Source organism: Netta rufina (genome assembly GCF_964035555.1).
Source record: "Netta rufina genome assembly, chromosome: 3".
Lineage (NCBI taxonomy): Eukaryota > Metazoa > Chordata > Aves > Anseriformes > Anatidae > Netta > Netta rufina.
In genome coordinates this window covers 3,227,448-3,250,613 of record NC_140125.1, presented here as the reverse complement: position 1 = coordinate 3,250,613, position 23,166 = coordinate 3,227,448, and the positions used below count along the sequence as shown (strand labels likewise).

At 53.8% G+C, this 23,166-nt stretch overlaps 3 protein-coding genes across 3 annotated transcripts; 2 read left to right on the top strand and 1 right to left on the bottom strand.

Moving 5' to 3' along the window:
* Nucleotides 1-6,516: 6,516 nt before the first annotated feature.
* On the top strand, nt 6,517-8,089 carry CD93 (CD93 molecule; the record flags this gene model as incomplete). Its single annotated transcript, XM_084283796.1, has 1 exon — nt 6,517-8,089. One exon carries the CDS (start codon nt 6,517-6,519, stop codon nt 8,035-8,037), a length of 1,521 nt encoding a protein of 506 aa, XP_084139922.1. The 3' UTR covers nt 8,038-8,089.
* Nucleotides 8,090-15,819: 7,730 nt separating this feature from the next.
* THBD (thrombomodulin) lies at nt 15,820-19,085 on the top strand. The gene has a single exon (XM_084283904.1). It carries the CDS (start codon nt 15,953-15,955, stop codon nt 17,612-17,614), a length of 1,662 nt encoding a protein of 553 aa, XP_084140030.1. The 5' UTR covers nt 15,820-15,952; the 3' UTR covers nt 17,615-19,085.
* An 899-nt stretch (nt 19,086-19,984) lies between these two features.
* SSTR4 (somatostatin receptor 4) lies at nt 19,985-22,331 on the bottom strand. The gene is made up of 2 exons (XM_084284342.1): nt 22,207-22,331; nt 19,985-21,848 (listed from the first exon to the last, which is right to left on the bottom strand). Exon 2 carries the CDS (start codon nt 21,798-21,800, stop codon nt 20,601-20,603), a length of 1,200 nt encoding a protein of 399 aa, XP_084140468.1. The 5' UTR covers nt 21,801-21,848; nt 22,207-22,331; the 3' UTR covers nt 19,985-20,600.
* Between the last annotated feature and the right edge of the window lie 835 nt (nt 22,332-23,166).

The window sequence follows — 23,166 nt, the reverse complement described above, 5'->3', positions numbered from 1 at the left end:
CCCAAAAAAGCAGAAAAAAACAACAAAGAGAGGTGCTGGGACTTTCATTGTCCTTGGCATTGTGAGGTACTTTTTGGGAAGACTGTGGCATGAGGACAGGGTCCTGGAGGTGCCACAGGCAGAGGAGCCGTTTGCTCTTTGGCACGGCAATGCTCAGCCAGGGAAGAGGCTCCCTGATGCCTTGCTCTTGTGCATAAACAACAGATCTTCATTATTATGACATAGCAGTGTGTCTGAGCCAGCTTGCATAATTGCAGCAACATTTCAAAGTCAGTGTCACCTTCAACATGATTTCAATTTGCTCTGGCAAAAGCGGCCACTTTCTACAGTGAACTTTGCAAATGCTTTCCTCTGGAAAAGGGGAAGAACATGTTCCTGGACACAAAAACCCACCCGTGAAGGCAGCATGTGCTGCAGCTCTTCCTTTCCACAAGGGTGGCACAGGTGGAAGGTGGCCACCTTGTCCCTTACTCCATGGCTACCTCCTGCCTTTGGCCATGAACAACTCTGTTCCCAAGCTAGCAGAGACTGAAAAACCCACTGCACTTGCAGGACGCAGGAGCTGGCCCCACGCTCTCCATTGGCTGAAATGCTGCCAAACTGCTTTTCTGCTGAACCCCCTGGTTAGGTTTCAAGTGTCCATACAGTGACATGAATACTCTCTGTCTCAGTGTTGGAGCTCTGATGGAAGGCATTGTCTGTAGCACAAAGGCAAACGGAGGACAAATAAATAGGAGTGCACAGCACAATGCCCAGCTTCGCACCACACACTGTTTCTTTCCAGCCAGGGGGGCAGGTGGAGGCACTGAGAGATTTGTGGGATCCAGAAGTGCTCGCCTCGTGGGGCTGTCTTTCATGTGGGCTGCTGATAGCAACTTTTCTGCAACCCTCGCAGCCCAGAAGCGTGCTGATCCCTGCAACCATTGTGTTTGCACAGCCAGATATGGTCCCTTCGATGTCCCTGGGTGTGGGCAGCAGCTGCACTTCAGGACAAAGGGGCTGCAGCTCGTGCCTGGTGCCAGCTGCCTGCTCAGCCTGCTCCTCTTGCCATCAGCATCCACTGTTTGCAGCATCTCTGCTGGCACAACGGGGAACACCCACAGTGTTACCACTTCCCAAGCCTTCCTGGCTGGCTTGATGACTGAAAGCAAGGTGGAAGCGCATCCTTTCCTCTCATGCTGAAGCCATTTCTTTGCTACAGTCACTAAACAAGCTAACAACACTAAAAGAAGGGCTTAGAAACATAATTCTGAATGATTACCACCAAAGAATGCGAGATCTTTGCATTGTTTTTTCTTATAAACTTTGTTAGGCTTATTCACAGGGAGCACTTTTCTTCCTCTGTGCGAAGGCCCACGCATAAATCCTGGGAGGCTCTGCAGAGCACGAAGGGATATTCCCAGTGTGATTAGGGTAACCTCCCGCACCACGAAGGGAATCCTAATACACTTGCTGATAAAAATATGTAAAATAATGTTTATAAATGTGTATATAAATAGGCATGTGCTTGTGTGTGCAATACCATAACGGGTGTGTAAATAGTTGATAACTTCAGAGGGTACAGGTTTCCTGTGAAAACAAGTACTGCAACGGCGGGTACATGCTGGCACCAACCCCCACTGCGACCACACTCTCCTCCCCCAAACCAGTGCTGGGTGACTTCCTCTAGGGCTTGTGATGAGGGGTGTGAGGACGAGGCAGCCTTCTGCCAGGGTGATGCCTTGTTTGCTCCTGGCCTGGCGGTGTGGATGTTTCCTGCTAGCAGCACTGGTGCTCGCGGCTGTTTGCAAAGCCTTTCTGGAGGGAGTCACTGATCTGTCATCCCATTATGCTCCAGGTTTTGGAAGTGTTTTTTCTTCATATTGTTGTTCCCCCCTTGTATTCAACGTTGTTTGCTTCACTACTTCCTTCCAGGCATTTTTAAATAACTCCAGGGTCTCTGTGGGTTTGGCCAAAGCATCGTGCCATGCATGCTGGCTCCCGGTGCTGGTGTCCCAGCAGGAGCTGGCATGGGGAGGGCAGCCTGGGGGCGAGGTGCCTGGCACACAGGGCAGAGTGGTACGGAGCTGGGAACCCCCCCATGCCTCGTAGTGCTCACCTGCCTCCTGCAACTGGGTGGTCTTGGTTCAGAAACAGCTGGGTTTGGGTTTGGGTTGCTGAACAAGCAACAGAGGAACACCTCGTGGCTTCCTAATGCGCAGCTGTAAGAAGTCACGTTTTGAGAGTCTGGGTTCCCCCCACGTAACTGAGAAGTGACCTTCCAAATCAAGTGCAAAGCTGACCCTCTATCTCACATTCAAAAATAGGAAGGGAAGGAAACCAGGGAAATCATCTATCTGTAACAAACAGCCCAGCCTTTTGCGAGGCAGGACGGGAGGGAGCTGCTGCTATTTTTTCCCCCTGAGAGATGCTAAAATTTCAGCAGAAAGATGACGTACATCTGGACAGACCAAGCCAGCCAGTCAGCCATAGGAACAATCAGAAGACACTATTTTTGGAGCCCATCACTTACACAAGAAACTTACCAAAAAGCTTTTTTACCTGACTGCCAGGCACACAAGCCAACATACCTATTGTTACTATTAACGTAATGCAGATGATAGCTAGAAACCAAATACAGCAATCTCTTTGTCCTGGTAGTTTTTGTTTTTGCTGCAGCATTGCTAATTCCTGCTTATTGGCAAGGGACTCCATCACCAGTCACTAAACATCATCCCCGGAAAATGTTCAGCTGGAAAGTGTTTCAGGCAGTAAGATTTTCTTACTTTAAAAGTAGATGATACAGATCTGACTTGGATATTCACATCCTCATTTCACGTTAATCCAATAAGGCATTGCTGCAAGCCCCCGAAACCTGCATGCACTTCCCCAGGGGCCGGCACTGTTTGCTGCGCACTGCTCTGCAGCAATGTCCTTGAGGGTGTCCCCAGAGGAAGCCCAGTTCCTCCTATTCTTCTCAGGCTGCTAGTGGTGCAGGTGTCCCCCTGCCCCCAGGGCCATTGTCCCTTGTCCTAGCCTTGAGTTGCTTGCATAAACACTTGGTGCTGATGTCAATCAGATGGTATACATTTCCTTCTTTGGCCTCTGAGAAACATCTTTTAAGCAGATCCTCCAGTGAGCTGATGTATTTTTATGTGCAGCATGCTGTCGGGCAGGATTTCTGCTCTTAAAAAGATAATTTGGTTTTGATTAGTAGCCCAGACGGGGGTTTATAGACTTGTTCAGCTGAGGGGGTTGAGAAACCAAACCCTTTTTAATTTAGAACCAGGTCTTTTCTTGCTTTTCAGATGGGAACATCAGCCCAACTGAGAAGAAAATTTAATAAATATGGCACATTTAATAAACTCAATAGAAGCACAATGTGTTTTTAAGTTACCAGTTCCACTCTCCTGCCAAATCTGTGGGTAAAAATATTAACATAAGCTTTGCAGATGAAGATCTCACTTAAAAGTGCTGGGGAGTGGAAGGGGGGAGCTTCCTGTTCATGTAATTGCAACCAGCCTGTAAACAGCTCTATCAGGAGCAGTCAAACATTTATTGAAAAACAAAAAGCCAGTGGGAAAAAAAAAAAAAAAAAAGTTATTACCTGTATTCTTGCAAATTGAAGGAAAGGATCCGACGCCACAGACTTGATCTCATCCATCACACAGGGACCCTGACTTCCACATCTTATCCCTGATTGCACCACATGCCCAGCATAACAAAAACATCATCAGCAATTGATCAGTCTGCTGGGATAACCCCTGAAACATCAGCCCTCATGGGATGTCGAAGGACTTCTGGTTTGGTCTATAACCCCAGCTGGAAAGGGTTCAGAGGAGCTGGAGTGGCAACTGGACATTTTTTGGCCATGGATCTTGACAAAAATTGCTGGGTTGTATGGGTTGACTAAAATAAATAGTAGATTGAGCACTCAGTTAGTCTGACTGTGTCAGCTGGGGAGAGAAAACACTAGGCGTGTTTTCATGAAAGTGAAGATATGTTCTGATGCAACAGAAAGGAAATGCTTTTGTGTTGAGCACTGTTATTTTGTATAATTTGAAAAATAATTTCTCCCATTTCTTCCAGTAGGAAATTCTGAATAAAAACAATTCTAGATGGCATCAAAGTATTTTCTCCCCCTCTACCCAAGCCAGTGCTGGGGTTTGGCTGCTGAACCAAAAGGCTCCATAGCTCGCAAGTGCTGCAGATCGGATCGCTGGGAAGCGGCAAAGGGCCTGGGTTGAATTTCCTTCCCTCTTGGCCTGCCACCCTTTCCTGTCAGTCTGTCCTGTCCTGTCTGTCCTGCACTTCCTCACCTCATTCCCGCTGTTTTTAACACTTTATCTAACAACCTGCTTGAGGCAGAGAAGCCTAGCTCAGAGCACCGAGCGGCTCTTCTTTCACATCTCCCTCCTCGTGCACTCCAGGACCTGGCTTGGCCAAAGTGAGGAGAAAAATGGGCAGATAAGGGCCTGCCGCACGCTGCTTCTTCTCCAACAGGAAGCCACTAACCACATTAACACCAGATTCAAACTAATTTTTCTCTGTGTGCTCCTCTTTCCCCTCTCCTCTGCATCTTACTTGGCCAGAAGAGTTGGGAGGGACACCTCCTTTACCTACATGACACTTTTCCCTTTGCTTGGTGAAGTCAGTTAACGTCCCCAGTGCTGGCCCAACTGTAGGTGTCATGAGATCTTGGTGACTCCAGCTGCAGACCTCTCCTTTGGACTGAAAGTCTTGGCAACCTTCAAGGCCTGAAAGCCAGCACAAGTACTCCAGCACCCAGGTGTCCTTCAGGAATGTTGTTCATGGGCAACAAGAACAGAAATCTGTAGTCTTTAGGTTTTTGGAAATTTTCATATTTAAGGTATGAAAGGGGGAAGTGAAAAATGAGCTTTCTTGGTTTTCCTCAGTTTGATTGCTGTATCTCACTACTGGGTAACTTTGCTAACTCAGCACATTAAAAAATTAACAAATAACAACAGTGCTGGAAAGAACATAGAAATAATGGTAATTACAGATGCCCACTAAGCAAAAAAGGAAGAGACAGAGTTGCAAGCCTAGACGTTAAGATCTGCATCAGCAGCTGACAGAAGAAAGCTCTCAGAGAGGAGTGTGGGTATGCAGACAGGTGGGTGGCTGTCAAGGAGACCAGCCATCCTGGAGACAACTGCTCTTCAGCCCTGACCAAGGCCTGTGAGGGTGTCCCCAATGCCCCATGAGGGGTGGCAGGCATGAGGACTCCCTGATTGCAGGTGTTTCTTATTCCACCTCTGCTTAACACGCTGCTTTTCCCTGCCTCTGGTGGCAGCTTCTTCATGTGCCAAGACACTCTGCTCCTCATTAGAGCTTTGCTCCTTTGTTATTCCACCCTCTCGTGTACCATACGTTTGATGATTGTGCAAATAAACTGTCCCATGTTGCTTGATGCATACGAACCCTCTATCAGCTGTCATCAAGCCTCCTCAGCCTGTTCATCTTCATCCAGGGATCTCCAAACACTGAAGGGAAAATGAAAGGAGCCCTGTGTCTGGAGAGGCAATTCTGCATCTCGTCTTCGGGACGGGCCATTACTCATCTCCACTGCCTCTAAAGCTGTCACCATCTTGACCTCGGCACAGACACTGCTCTAGCTGAAATGCAGCAGGCAGGAATCAGCTTTAAAAGGACAGTTTGCAGTAAAAATAAAAAAAATAATAAAGTGATGTGTCTGTTTAAATGTTACAGCACACTACACTAACATCTTTGTTCTGTAATTGACAGCCTTCTGCAGAGCTGCTGACACCAACAAAACACAGCTGATTTTCTGCCCTGCACTGGGTTCGAGGTCAAGTGAGGAGTTATTAAGGTGGAGCGCGGCAGCAGAGATGCTCGCCCAGGGCCTGAGGCCACTGCAGTGCTTCCTCGGCTTGGGAGTGGGTTCAGCACAAGCGAGCGTCTTGGCTCCCTCCTGGCAGCCTGGATGTTCTCATGACCCAGCTCCTAATCCAGGGCTTGTCCAGCTATTTAAAGCACACCAAGAGGGGAAAAGCACGTTGGAAATTTAGTCTGCTCATGAGACATTGCGCCAAATATTCAGTCTCTTTCATAGGCAGACAGCGAGGGATCCCACGGCTTGTTTTTTTTTTTTTTTTCCCCGCTTTCAGCAAATGCATGGTTGAAAACTACAAGGCCCTATTAGGGATTAGAAAAATTATCTACTGGGTGAGTGAGGAGAGTAAGCCCTCCAAAACCAAAAAAAGCATGATGTAGGCTACTTTCTCATACAGAAAAGCAGCACTGGCCAAAATAAAGAAAGTCCCTTTGCAGCGAAACATCTGAAATGGGAACGAGCAGCCTGCCTCGCTGGAGGAGAAGAAACGGAGGCAAACATCCCAGCTGTGTCCAACAAGCAGCGAGTGGCGCAGCCACACTACAGGAAGCAGTGGCCTCCGGTGATAAATAGGAGCCCCGGCAGCACAGGATACGAGCAGGGTGAGCGCGGGGAGCTGAGGGGATGTGAGGCAGTGTCTGCCTGTCCGTCCAACCAGCAGGATGGCTGCAGCCCTGCTGCTGCTGCTGCTGTCAGTGGTGAGGAGCGAGGACGTCGAGGTGCTCTGCGCCGGCACTGCCTGCTACACGCTGCACCGGGACAATCTGGGCTGGAATGGCGCCCAGGAGCACTGCCGGAACAACGGGGGTAACCTGGCTTCAGTGGGCAGCGCGGCTGAGGCCGAGCAGCTGGGGCAGCTGATGGCAGCCGGCGCGGCCAGCATGGCCTGGATTGGGCTGCGGCTGGAGCGCGGCCGCTGCATGCAGTCCCAGGAGCTGCTGCGGGGCTTCACCTGGGTGGCCGGCGGGGAGCCCGGCAACTACTCAGCCTGGCTGGCCGAGCCCCAGATCACCTGCCTCAGCAGCCGCTGTGTCATCCTGCGGCCTGCGGGCCCCGACGGGCGCCTGGGCTGGGTTGACCGCTCCTGCCGTACCACGGTGCCTGCCTTCCTCTGCAAGTTCAGCTTCCAGGGGATGTGCGGGCCCCCGTGGGTAGGGGGCCCCGGCCAGATCAGCTACGTGACGCCCTTCGCGGTGCGCAGCCCCCGGCTGACGGCAGCTCCCTTTGGCTCGCTAGCGGAGGTGGTGTGCGAGGGGGACAACAGCCCCGCCTTCACCATCTGCAAGGAGCCGCTGGAGGGGGGCGGCTTCGCCTGGCACCCCCCCGGGCCCCTCTGCCCTGCCGGCTGCACCCACAACAATGGGGGCTGCCAGCAGCTGTGCCTGGAAGAGCTAGGGCAGCCCCTGCGATGCGCTTGCCGGCCCGGCTACATCTTGGGCCCTGACATGACCTCCTGCCTGCTGGAGCATGCCTGCCACTCCAACCCCTGCCAGGGGTCCTGCCAGCTCCGGCCTGGAGGCTTTGAGTGCGTCTGTGAGACCGGCTACGTCCTGGCACCCGATGGCCGCCGCTGCCTGGATGTGGATGAGTGCCTGGAGGGGCCCTGCCAGCATGAGTGCCACAACACGGCCGGCAGCTTCATCTGTGCCTGCCAACCTGGCTACCAGCGTGCTGGCAATGCCTGCCTGGATGTGGACGAGTGCCTGCAGAACCCCTGCCTTGGGCTCTGCCGCAACCTGCCTGGGAGCTTTGAGTGCCTCTGCCTGCCCGGCTTCCTCCCACAGGAGAATGGCCATGGCTGCCCCACCACCCCCACTGCCAGAGAGGAGCCTGCGGGCACCCCAGAGACCACCAGCATCCTCCAAACAGCAGGCACCCCGTGGACCACAAGCACTCGCAGCCCTTCTGCCACTCCTAGCAGGATGATGCTGCCAGCCCCCACGGCGCTGGGGTCAGATCACAGCCCCAAGCATGGCGCCGACGGCCCCCAGCTGCTCCTCTACTACATCCTGGGCAGCCTGGTGGCCATTCTGGTGCTGCTGGCCTTTGCCCTGGTCGTGCTGGCCTGCAGGAAGAGGGCAGCCAAGCGGGAGAAGCGGCCAGCCAAAAATGCAGCGGACAACTACTGCTGGGTACCCGAGCAGCCGGAGAGCCGCGGTGGGGCAGGCGGCGAGCGCAGGTAACAGCACCCGCGCCTCCGGGGGAGCAGGGATGTGGAGCTACAAGTGGCAAGGAGTGTGTTTTGTAAAGGGGAAAAAAATTGGGGGGGAGGGGCAGGGGTGGGGAAGGAGAGGGGTGATGCTATCTGTCCAAGATGATTTTGCATGCCTTCACATCTGAAAGCTAGTCTTGGGGCTTCAGGTAAGGCAGGACCTGATTCTCTCTCAGAAAAGGCAGGTCTGAGAGGCAGATGCACAGATATGAAGGCATCCAAAATCATTCCTTATGGCAAAAGGTCTGGAATGTTAGCTGATGTATAAACCTCTGCTCCTTGACATAAAGGGTTAATAGGGAACAGACAGGTTTAGATGGGATGGGGTTGCAATTACCTGCCCAGGTTGCTCTTTAGCTCTGCAAAACCTAACTGGGCTTAAAAATATCAAATGTGAAATATTGATTTGGCTTCCAAAGGAAAAGCAATTAATTTCCCGTGTAATTTGGTCTCCCCTGCTTATATTTAAAATGCAGGGGTGCAAAAGCAGCAGTTTCCCTGCTGCCCTTCCAATCTTTTGTCATTCCAAAAAAAATGCTACTGTACCCCCCCCCCACTACCTTCTTTACACTGCAGCAGGAATCTGCTGTTCAACCCCCATCTTCCCCTTGTTCTCGTTGAAATGGGTTTCAAATTCTTAATCATTTTACTAAAGCAAGAATCGGTAACTGCAGCCACGAGCAGCTAGTTTTTGTTGTTGATGGTTTTTTTTTTTTCCTTTCTTTTTTTTTTCCTTCTAAAATGTAATTACAGAAGTAATCAAGTAATTGAATAAACCTTTTTAGAACTCCAGCAGCAGAAACCTCCTCCAGCAGAGCAGGGACTGTAAGGGCAGTGGAGCTCTTCAGCCCCACACTGCTTCCCAGAGCCATACTCATGCCTGTGTGGGTGCACCGCTTTTGGAGGAGTGAGATAGCGATGCTCCCTCCCAAAGCTCCCCCCTAAAGCTAGGAACTTAACCACCTTGCTGAGCTTGGGAGGTGTGAGCTTGCAGGAAAGCTGCAGAACCAGACCTTTTGAACAAGGGGCCAAGACAGAGAGCATATGATAAAAAAGGTAGGAGAAACTACATTTAGGAAGAACCATTCTCCCATTTGCAGTTTATTCTGAGCAAACACACTTGCAAAGTACACAAAACAATGCTCTCCTTCAAACTCAGCCAGACAAAAGACCAGACTTTTCCTGTTGTATCATATTTTTTGGGCAGGATCCCTTCCTGATTGCTTGGGCTAAGCTTGTGTGGGGCCCAGCCTGAATGTTTTTTCCATCCTTTTCCCCGTAAACAATGCACTGGATATTGTATGTTTGCTAACTACTGTATAAAGCTTCTAACTTCCATTCAAAGCAAATGCTCTCTCAGGGTAAAGCTGCTCCCCAGTCTGTTTCAGTGCTGCAAAGCAGAGGGAAGGTGCATCTCCCTTTGGGTTTGCATTCCCTGTGAAGCAGAAAGGGCAGAAGGAGCTGCTGGGCTCGCTACCAGCTCACAGGGATATGCAGGCACCTGCTGCAGCACCACGAAGACCTGACCACTGTGCTTTGGGGAGCAGTCCTCTTTGTTTTGGTGGGACTTGATGCGAGCAAGCACCTTTCACCTGAGCAGGAGGAAGGCATCACACAGCCTGCACACCGATGGTACAGCCTCCAAACAGGACAGGAAGATTTTTCCTGGCTTGCTCCATGCTTTACTAGAGATCAATCTGTAGGCTTGCTCCCTTGGAGGAGAGGGAATCCTGTGGGTTTGAAAACAGTCTCAAGTGAGCACTGGCATCACTGCAAAATGCTGCCTTAGTTCAACAGGAGTACATCTTCCAGGGCAAGCAGGGCTAGCTAGCTTCATTATGTACCGCAGCAACCCAGAGCTCTACAAGGCAAAAAAGTGCTAAAGAATAAGCATGTGATTTGAAGGGTACACAAGTTTCCTGAAGATTCTGCTGTTTTTATTGTGTACTTGAGGCTTAATTGCAACAGAAATGGGAACTGAATACAAAGGATTTTGCTGTGGGCAGCGACCTGCATCCTGTTCTTCTGTGTGTGGAAGAAACCCCTTTCCTGCTGTTTTTAATTCTTCATTTCTCCATTGTAAAATAAAAAACAGGAAAATGTAGCTCCTAGCTGATAGAAATGTTTTTTAATGTTCTGTTCATGCTTCCTTTTCTCTGCACAGTGGTTCGGAGAAGTAGTGAATGCAGTGGTAGCATTCTTGGAAGTCCTGCAGAAAGTTCATACCATGTCTTGTGACAACAAGCCAGCAGAGCATTTGGAATACATTAATAAATTAAATGAATGAATAATCCTACTGAAATCAGTGGGACAACCTACATACATAAAATTAAGCCTGCACGGGTGGGTGATGCTGACTCAGGGTCTGCATGGGGAAGAGGCAGTCACAGCGATGCACCCCACAGTTCAGGGACTGCTTGGCTTGCTTGATCAAAAGCTGAGGTGTTTGCAAAACCTTAATAGCCTTGGGAGTTTTTCCTGCCATGTTTTTCAATTACAGTATCCATTAATTGTTGTAGGTAGCACACTGATTCCACCCTGAAAAATGGAAGAGGAAGCATGAGTAGAGACTCAGAGCTGGTAAAAACCTGAGTTAATTATTCCAAAACCCCCTCAGTAAAACCTATAATCCTGATTCCTTCTACAGACTTTTGTATTCTGATGTGTGTACTGTGCTACCAATGGAGTGTTGTAGTGGGTCCAGCAGAGGGAAAACACTAATTTGTGCCTAGGTTTAGGTCAGGTTCTCTCAGGTGAGATTATTTCCTGATGTAGCTTCCTCCCCCAGGTGCCATTACACCTCCCATCTACCTGCTTTCCTCTGTGAAAGCAGCAGAAATGTTTTGGTCCTCATCAGGGAGTTATCCAGGGCCTGGTGAAAACCATGGGCTAAAGCAAATAGAAATGGGATCAGACAGTTTGGTATCCCCAGCATAGAGTCAGGAGACAGGGGATGTTCAGCATCATCATTCCATCTGTATAGATGACGTTTAATGGTCAGCAAGACCTGTCTTGCCGTCAAGATGGCAGGACTGGCCAGCCAACATGTCCAAAATGCTTTGAATGCATCAAATTGTTTGTAAGTGTTAATTGTTATATTTTTATGGTCCAGAATTAAGATGTGCCTCGTCTTTCATGAAAATTGCCTATCAGTATTGACTTTGTCATCCGTACAGCAATGGTACAGCACTAAAGCCACACAGTTGCCTTCAACTAAAAGAAAAAGGTTATCTCACATATTGAATAACACTGCTACTTTGCTGATGAAACACCAAATAAAATCTGAACAGAATGTGTCTTCAGTAATTTTTGATACATATATCATCAAAACCTAATCACTTGGTACATGTAATTAATTTCTCACAGCACAGGGCAGCACTAACAAATCATCTCACTGTCGGCGCTCATCGGGCACACAGCCACGCCAGTGGGATCTCAGCCTTTTGTGGGTATCTCCTCCACTTTGGGGTGGCTGGGCCCCAAGCAGCACTGCTGCCCTGAACGGGGCCCATCTGCATCACATCCAACAAGGCCCCAGGATGATCTCTGCCCCCATGCAAGACTGCTGCTTTCAGTCTGCTCTTCTTCATTGCCAAGGAAAGGCCAGCCTTGGAAGTCTAAAGGTTAATACTCAAAAGACAAGGGAAAAGCCTCAACAGCACAGGAAACCACTAATATCACCCATGCTTGCAGCGACATTCATGTGGCCCTTGACCAGTCACTGGCATTTTCCTTAAATAGCATTTAAAAATAAACAAGAAATGGACACTACATGTTGCGGTGAATATTCAGTGCCTCCACACTCCGTAAAGAAGCATGTCCAGCCTTGCTCTGGCTGCCCTGGTATTGCCCCGTGAGGATAAGGCATGGTCCTAGTAATGCGATTCATTTTGCATGGCTGAGGAGCAGCTGAGGTCAGTGCATGTTGCATGGGAGCAGAGGACACAGGGTTCCTCCTGCAAGGGCTTCGCACCTAAGCCAAAGGAAAGGAGCACAGTGTGGTAATTCAGCCACCCCCAGTACTTTTTTTTTTTTGCTATTTGATGAGGAAATGTGCTGCAAGAAAACAGCCTCCACCAGAAGAATTCAGAGAAAAGGTATTGAGTAATGTTAATATAATCTACAACAATACTATGTGCCTTGCTTCAAGTCCCACAGAGTCACACTATGCAAAAACAGATGTTTTAAATGTCTGCCCATTTCCTCATTTTATTATTTATATATATATATATTTGTAAATACTTCTTGGCATTTGGCTCCTTGAAGTCCTTCTGAGGCCGCTAAGCAAGGCTGGTTCCTTGCCAAGGAGATCTGAGTGCTGCTGGTGACAATGTGGGGGAGGAACAAGGGGGGTTTCCTGAAGAAAGACCCAGCATGCTCCTTGGGTGGCTCCAGCTGCTGTGCAAGCACTTGGGATGAAGCAAGGTTCAACAGAAAGCTCGCAGCAGAGGTTCAGAGTGTCATGTAGTCACATAAACAAAACTCTCAGTATTTCCCCAGTCCTGGGACCCAAACTTTGTCCAGCTGAGCAGAGAGGAGCTTAAAAGCTTCTGTCCTCTGTACATTGAGCTGCCTGGGAGCCATCATTTGAGGAAGATACACCAATTAATTCCCCAATACTGGCTTAGGGCAGGGAGACATTAAAATAAAAGAAAATCAGGAGTCTCAGGTCTTAGCCTAGAGGAAAGAAGTGCTGATCCTCTCCCAGGGGAGCAGGAGCTGGGCACACACAGCTCACATGGAGGCAAGGGGCACTGCTTCTGACCTCATCTGACCCCTCTGAGCGCTTCCCAGCTCTTCACAGCCCCTGTCCCCCTGGAAAGCAGGCACAGGGCAAGCTTCAGGGCTCTCCCTGCAACCAGGAGGTAGGATTTCCTAAAGCCTTGCTGGAGGATAAAAATCCAGCATTCCCAAGTGTGCCCCCTGCACCTGCACTGAAAATATGGCTTCAAGAGGCAATAGAGACACAAGCAAAGTTATTATTTTCCCTATTAAAAACAAACAAACACCTTCACTCATCCCGTGATGTGACCTCCCCTGTACTGCCTTCTCCAACACCATTACAGGGCTCTGTGCCCTGCCGGCTGTGGGATGGCTAGGCTGGGTGCAATCAGGGCCAGCCACATGCCCTGTCAGGGCAAAAAATATTTCAGACTTTTTTTTTTTTTTTTTTTTTTTCTTCCAAAATTTGAAATCCTTGTTTCTGAGGCTGAGCCCCCGGTTGAGGCAGGCTAGCAGGGTAAAAAGTAAAAATATTGTCATAATATCCTCTCATTTCTGCAGTCAGATTTATGGCTTTGCACCTCTGACGCCGTGCTGCACCTCTCTCTGCAAGACACGCAAAATCTGCTTGGCAAAGCTGGAGAAGGAGCTGTGTTTCCCAAATCCAACATGCAAGCCAACAAGATCCACATCACATACCCCGTAACCACAGGTCAGCCCCCCTGGACATACCCGCTGCCAGCAGCCCCCTGGCAGAGGGGTGACGGTGACATTTCAGATGACTCAGGCTGCAGTAATGCAAAAGGTTATCACAATGGGCAGCCAGCAATAGTCTTGCAATAACTTTAAATGGCAGAGCCTCATGATTAATCCACTTTTATAAAGGAAAAGCGGGATGTCAGCAGGAAAGGCATTTCTCTGTCTGTGACTCAGCCTGTCGGGGCCACATGAGCAAACGCCTGTGGTGGTTGGAGGCACTGGAGGGAAACGACCATTGGAACAGAAAAGCGTTATCAAAGCGTGGTTGCCCTCAAGTCTCCTGCCCCGGGGACGTGTCTCCGCTCCCAGCAGGCCTGTGGCTGGCTGTGGGAAGGGACGCGGGCACACAGCCCATGGCTTGGGGGAGCACTGCCTGGGCGCTGCTGTAGCTCCTGCTGGAACGCTTCAAAGCACTCTTCATCACGCGGGCTTGAATTGACACTTATGTTCGTATAATATCTTAAAAAACAACAACACAGATTTTTTTTTTTTCACTGATTACATTTTATCTTTTTGCTTTTTCCGTTGTTTTCTCTGACCCTTCCCCATTATTTTGCTGTGTTGCTTCTGAAAACAAAACAAACAGAACAAGAAAGGAGAAGAGAGTTTAGGCACAAGAAGTGGAAAAAAAAAAAAAAAAAAAAAAAAAAAGGACACACAAAATGAAAACAGGGGAAAAGCTCTTATTAAAGTGAAGGAAAGTCAGCATTACCAAGTGTCAGTGACAATTTCCCTCCAGGACAGCTCTGGGAAAGGGGGGTTTGCTCCTTCTGCAGAGGTGAGGAGCAGCAGAGCTGCTGTCGGAGGAGTGATTTATTTTCACCCAGGGAGTGGCAGGTGCTGGACAGAACTCCTTTTTGAGGTCCCACAGATAGATTTGTCCTGCTCCAAAGCAATGGACTGTCCCATAAAGTCAGGGCAAGAGAGTCGCCCTGGGACAGGGAGAGAGCCCATTACAGTTATTAGAGTTATTAATGACAGCTATTACAACTTTCCCCCATCTATCCCTTTTTCCCCACTTGGAGTTGCTGCCACCAGCCCCCTGGGGGGCAAAGAGGATGTCTGGGGAGCCGAGCTGTGATGATAAATGAAATAAATGAAGTAACCTCCCTGCGGGAAGCAGGGTGAGGCAGCATGGCCCTGGGGCTCTGCATGGGTCCCCAGAGCTGACTGCTGTGGCTGAGCCTTCCAGGAAAAACACCGCTATTTAAACTGGAGAAAAAAAAAAAAAAAAAAGGCTGGATGCCCTTTTCCTTGAGTGGTGAAGCTTTAGATGTTTGCTTTTCAGTTTTATTTTGCTCTTGGATATGTTCCGATCATACAGGTGGATCCTGCAAGGATAGGAACCTGGAAGGGGACAAGCCGTTGCAGAGCCTGGAGCCGTGGCTCTCCTTGTACTGCTCGGACGTGGTCCTGGCTGACTCCCTGCCACCTGTCTGGCTCTCTGTCCCCATGCTGATTATATGTCCATCCCCACAGGGCTAGAAGGCGAGCGGGGGTCACAGGGCCTCACTCTGTTCCCTGGGCGCTGCTGAGCCCCCACTGCCCCTCTCCCAGCTTGGCCTTGCTGTGCCAGGGGCTCCTTGGCAGCTCCTGCTGCCCTGTGGTGCTCCTTCTTCTCCTTCTCTTCGTCTTGGATCTCTTTTCCTTATGCTCTCTTCTTTTTAAAAACTATTTGACGTCTTTTCTGTTTCCTTCCCTTCCCTTCCCTTCCCTTCCCTTCCCTTCCCTTCCCTTCCCTTCCCTTCCCTTCCCTTCCCTTCCCTTCCCTTCCCTTCCCTTCCCTTCCCTTCCCTTCCCTTCCCTTCCCTTCCCTTCCCTTCCCTTCTCTTCCCGTTCTCCTTCCCTTTTCTTCCCTTTCCTTTCCATTCCTCTTTACGTATATATTTTTTCTATTTTTCTTTTTTTTTCCTATTTTTTTCTTATTTTTTTTTCTTTTTCTTATTATTTTTTTTCTTTTTATTCTCTTGTAGTTTCTTTTCTTCTCTTTTCTTCTTTTTTTTTTTTTTTTTTTTTTTTCACTTTTCCTTCCCTCCCCCGCCCATCCCTGCGGCACCCAGCCCTGCCGCCCTCCCCCCGAGGGGGCGCACACCGCCCCTTCCCCCCCCCTCCCCATCCCCATCCCCATCCCCATCCCCACCCCGCGGGAACGCCCGGGCGGGTCCTGCCCGGAGCCTTGCGGCGCGGGGGGGCCGGGCGGGGCCGGGGGGCGGCGGGGATTTACTCAGTGCCGGGGCCGCCCCCGCCGCAATCCCTGGGCGCAACAGCGGCGGCGGCGGCGGCGGCGGGGCCCGTCCCCGGAGGCGCTTCCTTCCTGCGGCGGGCGGCCGGGCGGGCCGGGGCGCCTATAAAGCGGCGGGCGGCGGCGGGGCCATGCCAGAGATTTGCCGTGCCGGCCGGCCGCCATGCGGCGGCTCCCGCTGCTGTTGCTGCTGGCCGGGCTGCAGCCGGCGCCGGGCGAGCCGGAGCCGGCGGAGCCGGAGCCGGCGGAGGCGGCGGCCGCCCCGTCGGGGGCGCAGTGCCTGGAGCACGACTGCTTCGCCGTCTTCTGGGCGCCGCTGCCCTTCGCCGCCGCCAGCACCGCCTGCGAGCGGCACGGCGGGCACCTGATGACCGTGCGCTCCACCGTGGCCGAGGAGGCCATCGCTCTGCTGCTGCAGAACCGCAGCGGGCGGCTGTGGCTGGGGCTTCGGCTGCCCACCGCCTGCACCCAGCCGGAGCAGCGGCTGCGCGGCTTCCAGTGGGTGACGGGCGACAGCCGCACCGACTACGCCAACTGGGGGCCGTCGGGGCGCCGCTGCGGCCGCCGCTGCGCCACCGTGTCCCGGGAGCTGCGCTGGGAGGAGCGCGGCTGCGAGGAGCCGGCCGACGGCTTCCTCTGCGAGTACAACTACCCCGACAGCTGCCCGCGCCTGCCGCCCGCCGACGGCTTGTCCGCCGCCTACCGCACGCCCTTCGGCGCCCGCGGCGGGGAATTCCTGGCGCTGCCCCCCGGCAGCACGGCGCTGGTCCCGGCGCTGGGGCTGGAGCTGCGCTGCGCGGCCGCGGCCGGCGGCGGGGGGCTGCGCTGGGGCCGCTCCGAGCACGGCGCCTGGTCCTGCCGCCTGGCCGGCGGCGGCTGCGAGGGGAGCTGCGCCGAGCCCGGGGGGCGGCCGAGCTGCTCCTGCCCCGCCGGCAAGGCGCTGGGCCCCGACGGCCGCAGCTGCGCCTCGCCCTGCGCCGGGGCGCCCTGCCAGCACCACTGCGTGCCCAACGACGACACCTTCCTCTGCATGTGCGAGGCCGGCTATCGGCTGGCCCCCGACGGCAGCAGCTGCGAGGATGTGGACGACTGCACCGAGTCGCCGGGGCTATGCGAGCAGGCCTGCCTGAACACCGAGGGTGGCTTCGAGTGCCGCTGCCACAACGGCTATGAGATGGTGGGGGAGCACTGCCAGCCCGTCTCCAGCTGCTACGCGGCACCCTGCGAGCACCGCTGCGAGGACGTGCCCGGCGGCTACCGCTGCAGCTGCATGCCTGGCTACGCTGTGCACGCGCAGGAGCCCTCCCGCTGCGTGCTGCACTGTGACCACAGCCAGTGCCCGGCTGAGTGCAGCTCGAACTCCTGCTACTGCCCCGAGGGCTTCCTGCTCGAGGAGGCCTCCGACAACGACACGGTCATGTGTGTAGACATCGATGAGTGCGAGATGGACTTCTGTGACCACAACTGCACCAACCAGCCCGGCAGCTACACCTGCCACTGCCTCGATGGCTATGTGCTCGTTGACAGGAACCACTGCCAGAAAACCCCACTGGAAGACGGCTCCTCAGGAGACTTCGAGCTCTGGACACCCGGCCCCAGCCGCAGCCCACCAAAAATGGAGCACCTGCACCCCGGTGCCCTGGTGGGCATCGCCGTGGGCGTCCTGTGCGCGGCCCTGGTCCTGCTGGCCGTTGGGTATCACCTGGCCAAGAAGCGCTGCCGGCCGCCCGCCTCCATGGATTACAAGTGTGGCAGCCCCCACGAGAAGGAGATGGGACTTCAGCAGGTGACTGCAGGCTGTGCCGCCTCTGGCCAGAAACTGTAGGGAGACCGGGTGGGACAGAGCGAGAGGTGAACTGGAACTGGGTAAAGTTTATTTTCAGCTCCCCTTCCCTCCCCGGTTTTGTAATGATAAAGAAGAATTCAGGAGAAGCTGTGATCACCCCCACCACCAAAAAGTACATGCTGCTTTTCAGCTGGCTCTCGTGAACGTGTGCCTCAGTGAGCGGGGAGGGCTTGGGGCACACCGCTGCGCAGTTCCTATTTCTGCTCCCTTCTCCGAGCCCGCGGGCGGGGAGGCCCCAGAGGGGAGCTCTGTGGTAGGACCAGCCCCGCATGGACCTGATTTGAGCTCGATCTGCCTCGCCCCGGTGTGGGAGCACGCGCCCAGCAGCTGCCTTGAGGACCGTGGGCTGTGGGAGTTCGTCTCGCCTGAATTTTCCCTCTTCTCAGCCGGAGAGCGCCACAGGCTGGGGATGAAGGCTTGCCCAGGGCGAAGAGGAGCTGGGATGCTCCAGCTTTTGTCTGGATTTGGTTTAGTGTTTTAAAACAGATAAACGATGGGAGAAGGAGCACGGGTCTTTTGGTCAGTACTTTGCCTGCCCTCTGTGCCCCCATCACCATCATTGGCAGAAATTTTATCACTTTTTCTCTTCCCCATTTTTTGCGTACGTATCTCTGCGCAGCTGAGCACTTTTCTGTTAAAAGGGGCAGCAGCCACCCTACTGGGTGTCATCGTGGGGAGGGGAAGGAACGCTAGTTTCTCTTCCTTTTGACCATTTTGGGACTTTTGGGGGGTGCGGAGGTTAAAAGGGGATACTGAGAATGCCAGGGTAATTTTTTCCGTGCTAAGGAGGGTTGTTTTCAGCACCTTTGAGACCGTGCCTTGTGTTCTCCCCATGTCTTCCGTCGTTTTCTGCCGCTGCTGGATTAAACTGCTTGTTACAGAGCAATTTAACCCACCCCTCCCATCCGCAAGCTTTTTTCCTGTTTTTTTTTTTTTGTTGTTTTGTTTTTTTTTTGTTTTTTTTTTCCCTTAGCTTTAGTCCAGGGATGAATCTAATTCATGTCGAAGTTCAGTGGCAAAACTTCCCACTGGCATTCGCAGGAGCAGGATCCAGCATGGAGCTGGGGGAAGATCCAGGGAAAGTGCTCTGTGGGGTTTTCCTGGGGGGTGAGATCAGGGGCTGGGCCACCGGGGCTGGCAGTGCGGGTCCGGGAGTCATGCTGGGATGAGCAGTGGAGCCGGTGCTGAAGGCTTTGGGCCCCATTTTGGGGCTGGGAGTTTGGGGTCAGGGCTGGAGGGGCTGTGCCCCCCGGGGATGGAGCTCCACCACTGAGACAAACACCGGCTGCATGCTGCGTGAACTGTCACTTTCCTCATGTAAATGGTTGACCCTGCTGTTTTATAGACCCAGCACGTGTGTAAATATTTATTTATTGGAAATGTACCCTACGCAATGCACAATCACGTTGTGATTTTGTGTGTAGACCAATAAAGCTTTTACCGTCTGGTTTATAGAAACCTGGGAACGAGCTGTTCTTCCTCCCCTTCCCCAGCCTTCCCTGCCTGGCAGCCAACGTCTTGTAGCCTTTCCAGGGGCCACAGGCTCCAACAAAGCAAAAAAGGAGCTGTGGGCTCTTAGCAGAGACTCGGGCTGAAAGCACACCCTCCTGGTTGTTTCACCAGCAGGATTAAAATAGAAGGAATGAGCCATAAATAGTGGAGAACAAGAATAATGTTAAAAGGACAAAGTTAAAACCAAACAAGCTGGAAATGGCTAATTTAATGCTACCTCAGTGCAGCCTGGTAAGTGCAGCTCCAGCACTGGTCTTTAGTTCCTATGGCTATGTGCTCAAGATGCCCTTGAGGGCGATGCTTGTCTGCAGCAAACGGAGTAAGCAGGGCTTGGGTCTCCCAGGCTTTCTTGTGGAAAATGCCAAAGTGCTTTTCCTGGGGAATTTTTAGGGAGGGGACCTGAAGTTTATCCTTATAGATGAAGGGAAGCTCAGGGCTCCTTGGCACCTGCTAAAGCTTCTGCTGAAGCTGCTGTTAAATTTGGCAGGTGACTTTTTTTGCCATGACCTCCACTCCTTGAGCCCACTTTCTGCCCCATGAGGAATTGCAGCCCTGCAGCAGTTCACCAGCTTAGTCCCGTGTGGCAGTGGTGAGCCCAGGCTTGTGGGACAGGGCGCATCCTTGCCGTGACAGCAGCCTTGTGTCCCCCATGGGCAGCAAGTGTCCCCGCAGCCTGGGCAAGGGGCTCATGCCTAACTCTGCCCTCCCGCAGGCCCCCCCCGCCCCGAGGCAGGACCTGGCAATTAGCCCAATTACTCGCCTGGTGTCAAGGGGCCACAGCGGAGGCTCCTTGGTGGCAAGGGCGATGGCAATGATGACTCAGCCGAGGCTGTTAGCTGTGTGACGGGCCAGCGTTATGGCTTTTTATTTTGTTGGGCTGCACAGCACGACTGGAGAGCACAGAGCACTGGGGGGATGCCCCAGTCCAGCGCCTTGAAAAGCAGGGGTGGGAGCAAAGTCATCAGCAAAGTCGTTCTGCAGAGCAGCCCCCGCTTTTCCCCAGGGAGAGGCGGCCTGGCTGTGCACATCCTCACCCCATGGCTCTCCCCACTGCCTGCCAGGGGACGGGAGGAGCTCAGGATCTCTCCTCTGTTTCACAGAGGACCACATCTTCTCCCCAGACCAGTGGGAGAACTCAAAGTGTTGTCCCCCATTGCAGAGTTCAGATGCAGCGTTTCCAGTGGCCCCTGCTCACTGCATCCCCACAGGGGCAGGGAGCCACAGTGCAGCAGGGATGGAGAAGCCACACGTGTTCCAGGGGAGGTTACGGCATCTGGGCTGCAGAACCGGTGCCACTGCTGGCACAAACCCTGCGGAGCAAAGCCAAGCACCAGCTGCCCTCCGGTGTCCTCCCACCCAGGTGCGCAGCCATGGGGGCAGCACTGCAGGGGTTTGCCCCCTCTCTATCTGGGATCCCCTTTGCCAGGATGATGGAGGCTGGGTGCAGGGCACCCTAGAAGGTGGTGGTCTTGGCCAGGAGGGTGCCAGGCTTGCAGCAGGGCTCAGGGTGTGCGGGCTCCTGCTGGCAGGGCAGCGACGGGCACATGCAGCCCTTGCCCTTGTCGTCACCCCGGGGCACGGCGCAGTAGTCAAGGGGCTCTTCCTCCTCCTCCTCCTCCTCGGCGGCCCCCGCCTCAGCGTGGCAGCAGCAGAGGCTGGCGTCGAGGCAGCGGCGCAGCACGCCATGGAAGGAGTGCCGGAAGTTTTCGGAGAGGAAGCCATAGAGGATGGGGTTGGCGCAGCTGTTGGAGTAGCTGAGGATGAGGGAGGCGTTGTTGACCGTGGCATCCAGGCGGCCAGGCAGCAGCAGGTTCACCAGCTGCACCACATAGAAGGGCATCCAGCAGACCACGAACATGGCCACCACCATCAGCACCAGGCGTGTCAGCTTGCCCTCAGAGCGCCGCCGCTGCTGCCAGCCCACCCGCTGTGCTACAGCCCGCATCTTGCCCACGATCAGCAGATAGCACAGCCCCATGGCCAGCACCGGCAGCAGGAAGCCCAGCAGGGTGGTGTAGACCACGAAAGCGGCTGACCAGGCCGGGCTTGGCCACAGGAGGTTGCAGGCCACCGCCTGGCCGTCACGGGTGGTCGCCGTGCCGGCAAAGATGGGGATGGGCGAGGCCACCAGCAAGGAGAGGAGCCACACGCCCCCGTTGACGATCTTGGCCACACGTGGGCGGCGGTAGGTGGCCGCCCGCAATGGGTGCACCACGGCAATGTAGCGGTCCAGGCTGAGCACCGTCAGGCAGAAGACGCTGGTGAACATGTTGAGCCCGTCTACACCCAGCACAGTGCGGCACAGCGCCCGGCCGAAGGGCCAGTGGTGCAGGGCAGCTGAGGTGGCCACGAAGGGGATGCTGAGCATGAAGAGCTCATCAGCAATGGCCAGGTTGAGCAGGTAGATGTTGGTGGCTGTCTTCATCTTGGCGTAGCGCAGGATGACGAAGATCACCAGCGAGTTGCCCAGCAGCCCCAGCAGGCACACCAGGGCGTAGATGCACTGGATCACCACCATGCCAGCAATCTCACCCGCCCTGCCGCCCCATGCCGATGGCCCCTGCAGCTGGCCAGCCTCTGTTGAGGCTGCGCTGGTGTTGGGGGGCATCTCGGAGGTGGCCCAGAGGGGCAGCTGCTCAGCGTCGACATTCATGCTGGGGGTTGCCCATGGGGGGGGGACACCGGCGGGATGGGTGCCAGCCTGCAGGCAGGGTGCAGGGCAGAGAAGGGAACAGGAGCTGTGGCGTGTGGTGGACGTGGGGCTCACTCCCCTGCCAACCCCTCAGATTGTGGCCGAGGGCCCCCGTGCCCCCCCAGCCTGTCTGTCCCCTCCCAGCAGTGTTGTATCCCGGGTCAGGGGCCCCCTGGTGCACTCAGGGGCTGTGGGGAGGGAACGGGTGCAGCATGGGGCACCCTGGCAACATCGCCTGGGAATCAATGCCACCCTCTGCCTTAAGGAACCTGTACGGATCCTAATGGTTTCATTATGCTCACCCCCCCCCCCCCCCCCCCCCAAGGGAAAGCAAGCAGAATGTGAAAGCAATCTGGAGATATTTTACCTCTCAATCCTCCAGGGATTGAAAGACCCCCCCCCAGCCCGCTGCTGAGGGGCAGCGGCGGGTGCTGCAAGCCACGCTGGTGAGGAGCTCCAGGGGCTGCTGGCAAGGTAAAGTCCTGCTTGACCTGGATCAGATGACCGGCAGGATCCAAACCTTTTAAAGTGAAAGACAGACCACGCTCTCCAGTTTTGAATGCAGGCGAGTCTCACTCGCCCGCCTCACCTGTGCCATGTAAATAAGCTTTCCCATATGAATAAATAAATACGTATCTGTACAAAAGCCGATCTCTGATCGATGCTCTCCACTTGCCAATCCAAAACAAAGCACCCGACATACCCTTCTCCCTTCCCTTTCAGGTTCGCGGCGTTCCTCTTGCTCTGACCGTGGCCGAGGGAAGTGCGCTCCCACCCGCCGCCGTCCCAAGCCTGCTGCGGAGGCGGGGATGCTGCAGTCCAGCACCGCGGCAGGGAGGGCCTTGAGCCCCCAGCTCTGAGCGGGGGCTGCGGGGGTCCCCCACGGGTGGGAGGCGATGGAGACCGGTTGCCCTGGCGACGGGAGAGAGGCAGCGCGCCCCCCGCGCTCGCTCCCGCATCCTGCCACGCATCCCTCATCCTGGTGCACATCCCGCATCTTGCCATGCATCCCTGGGTGGTGGCTGCCACAGCTCCTGCGCAGGTCCCTGCCCCAGAGCCCGGCCTCGGGCAAAGAGCTGGTGGAGGAGGGTGCAGAGAGCAGTGACGCACCCAAAGCCTTGTCTGAAATCAGAGCCTAGATGGAATTCATGGGGCAAAGGGTGAAAGGGGGCCGTGTATAAAAGGGGCTCAGAGGGCTGCAAAGCCTGTCCCAGCCAGGCTGAGCTCTCAATGTAACACACAAGATGTTTTCTCCCCAGCTTTGGGTAAAAATTGACTCACGGAAAGCTGACCCCACAATCAGTAAGATTGTAAAGTAGGTATGTTT

What these genes read in the sequence shown, in the direction of transcription:
- THBD (XM_084283904.1), top strand. Translation starts at nt 15,953, where the DNA reads ATGCGGCGGCTCCCGCTGCTGTTGCTGCTGGCCGGGCTGCAGCCGGCG.
- SSTR4 (XM_084284342.1), bottom strand. Translation starts at nt 21,800, where the DNA reads ATGAATGTCGACGCTGAGCAGCTGCCCCTCTGGGCCACCTCCGAGATG.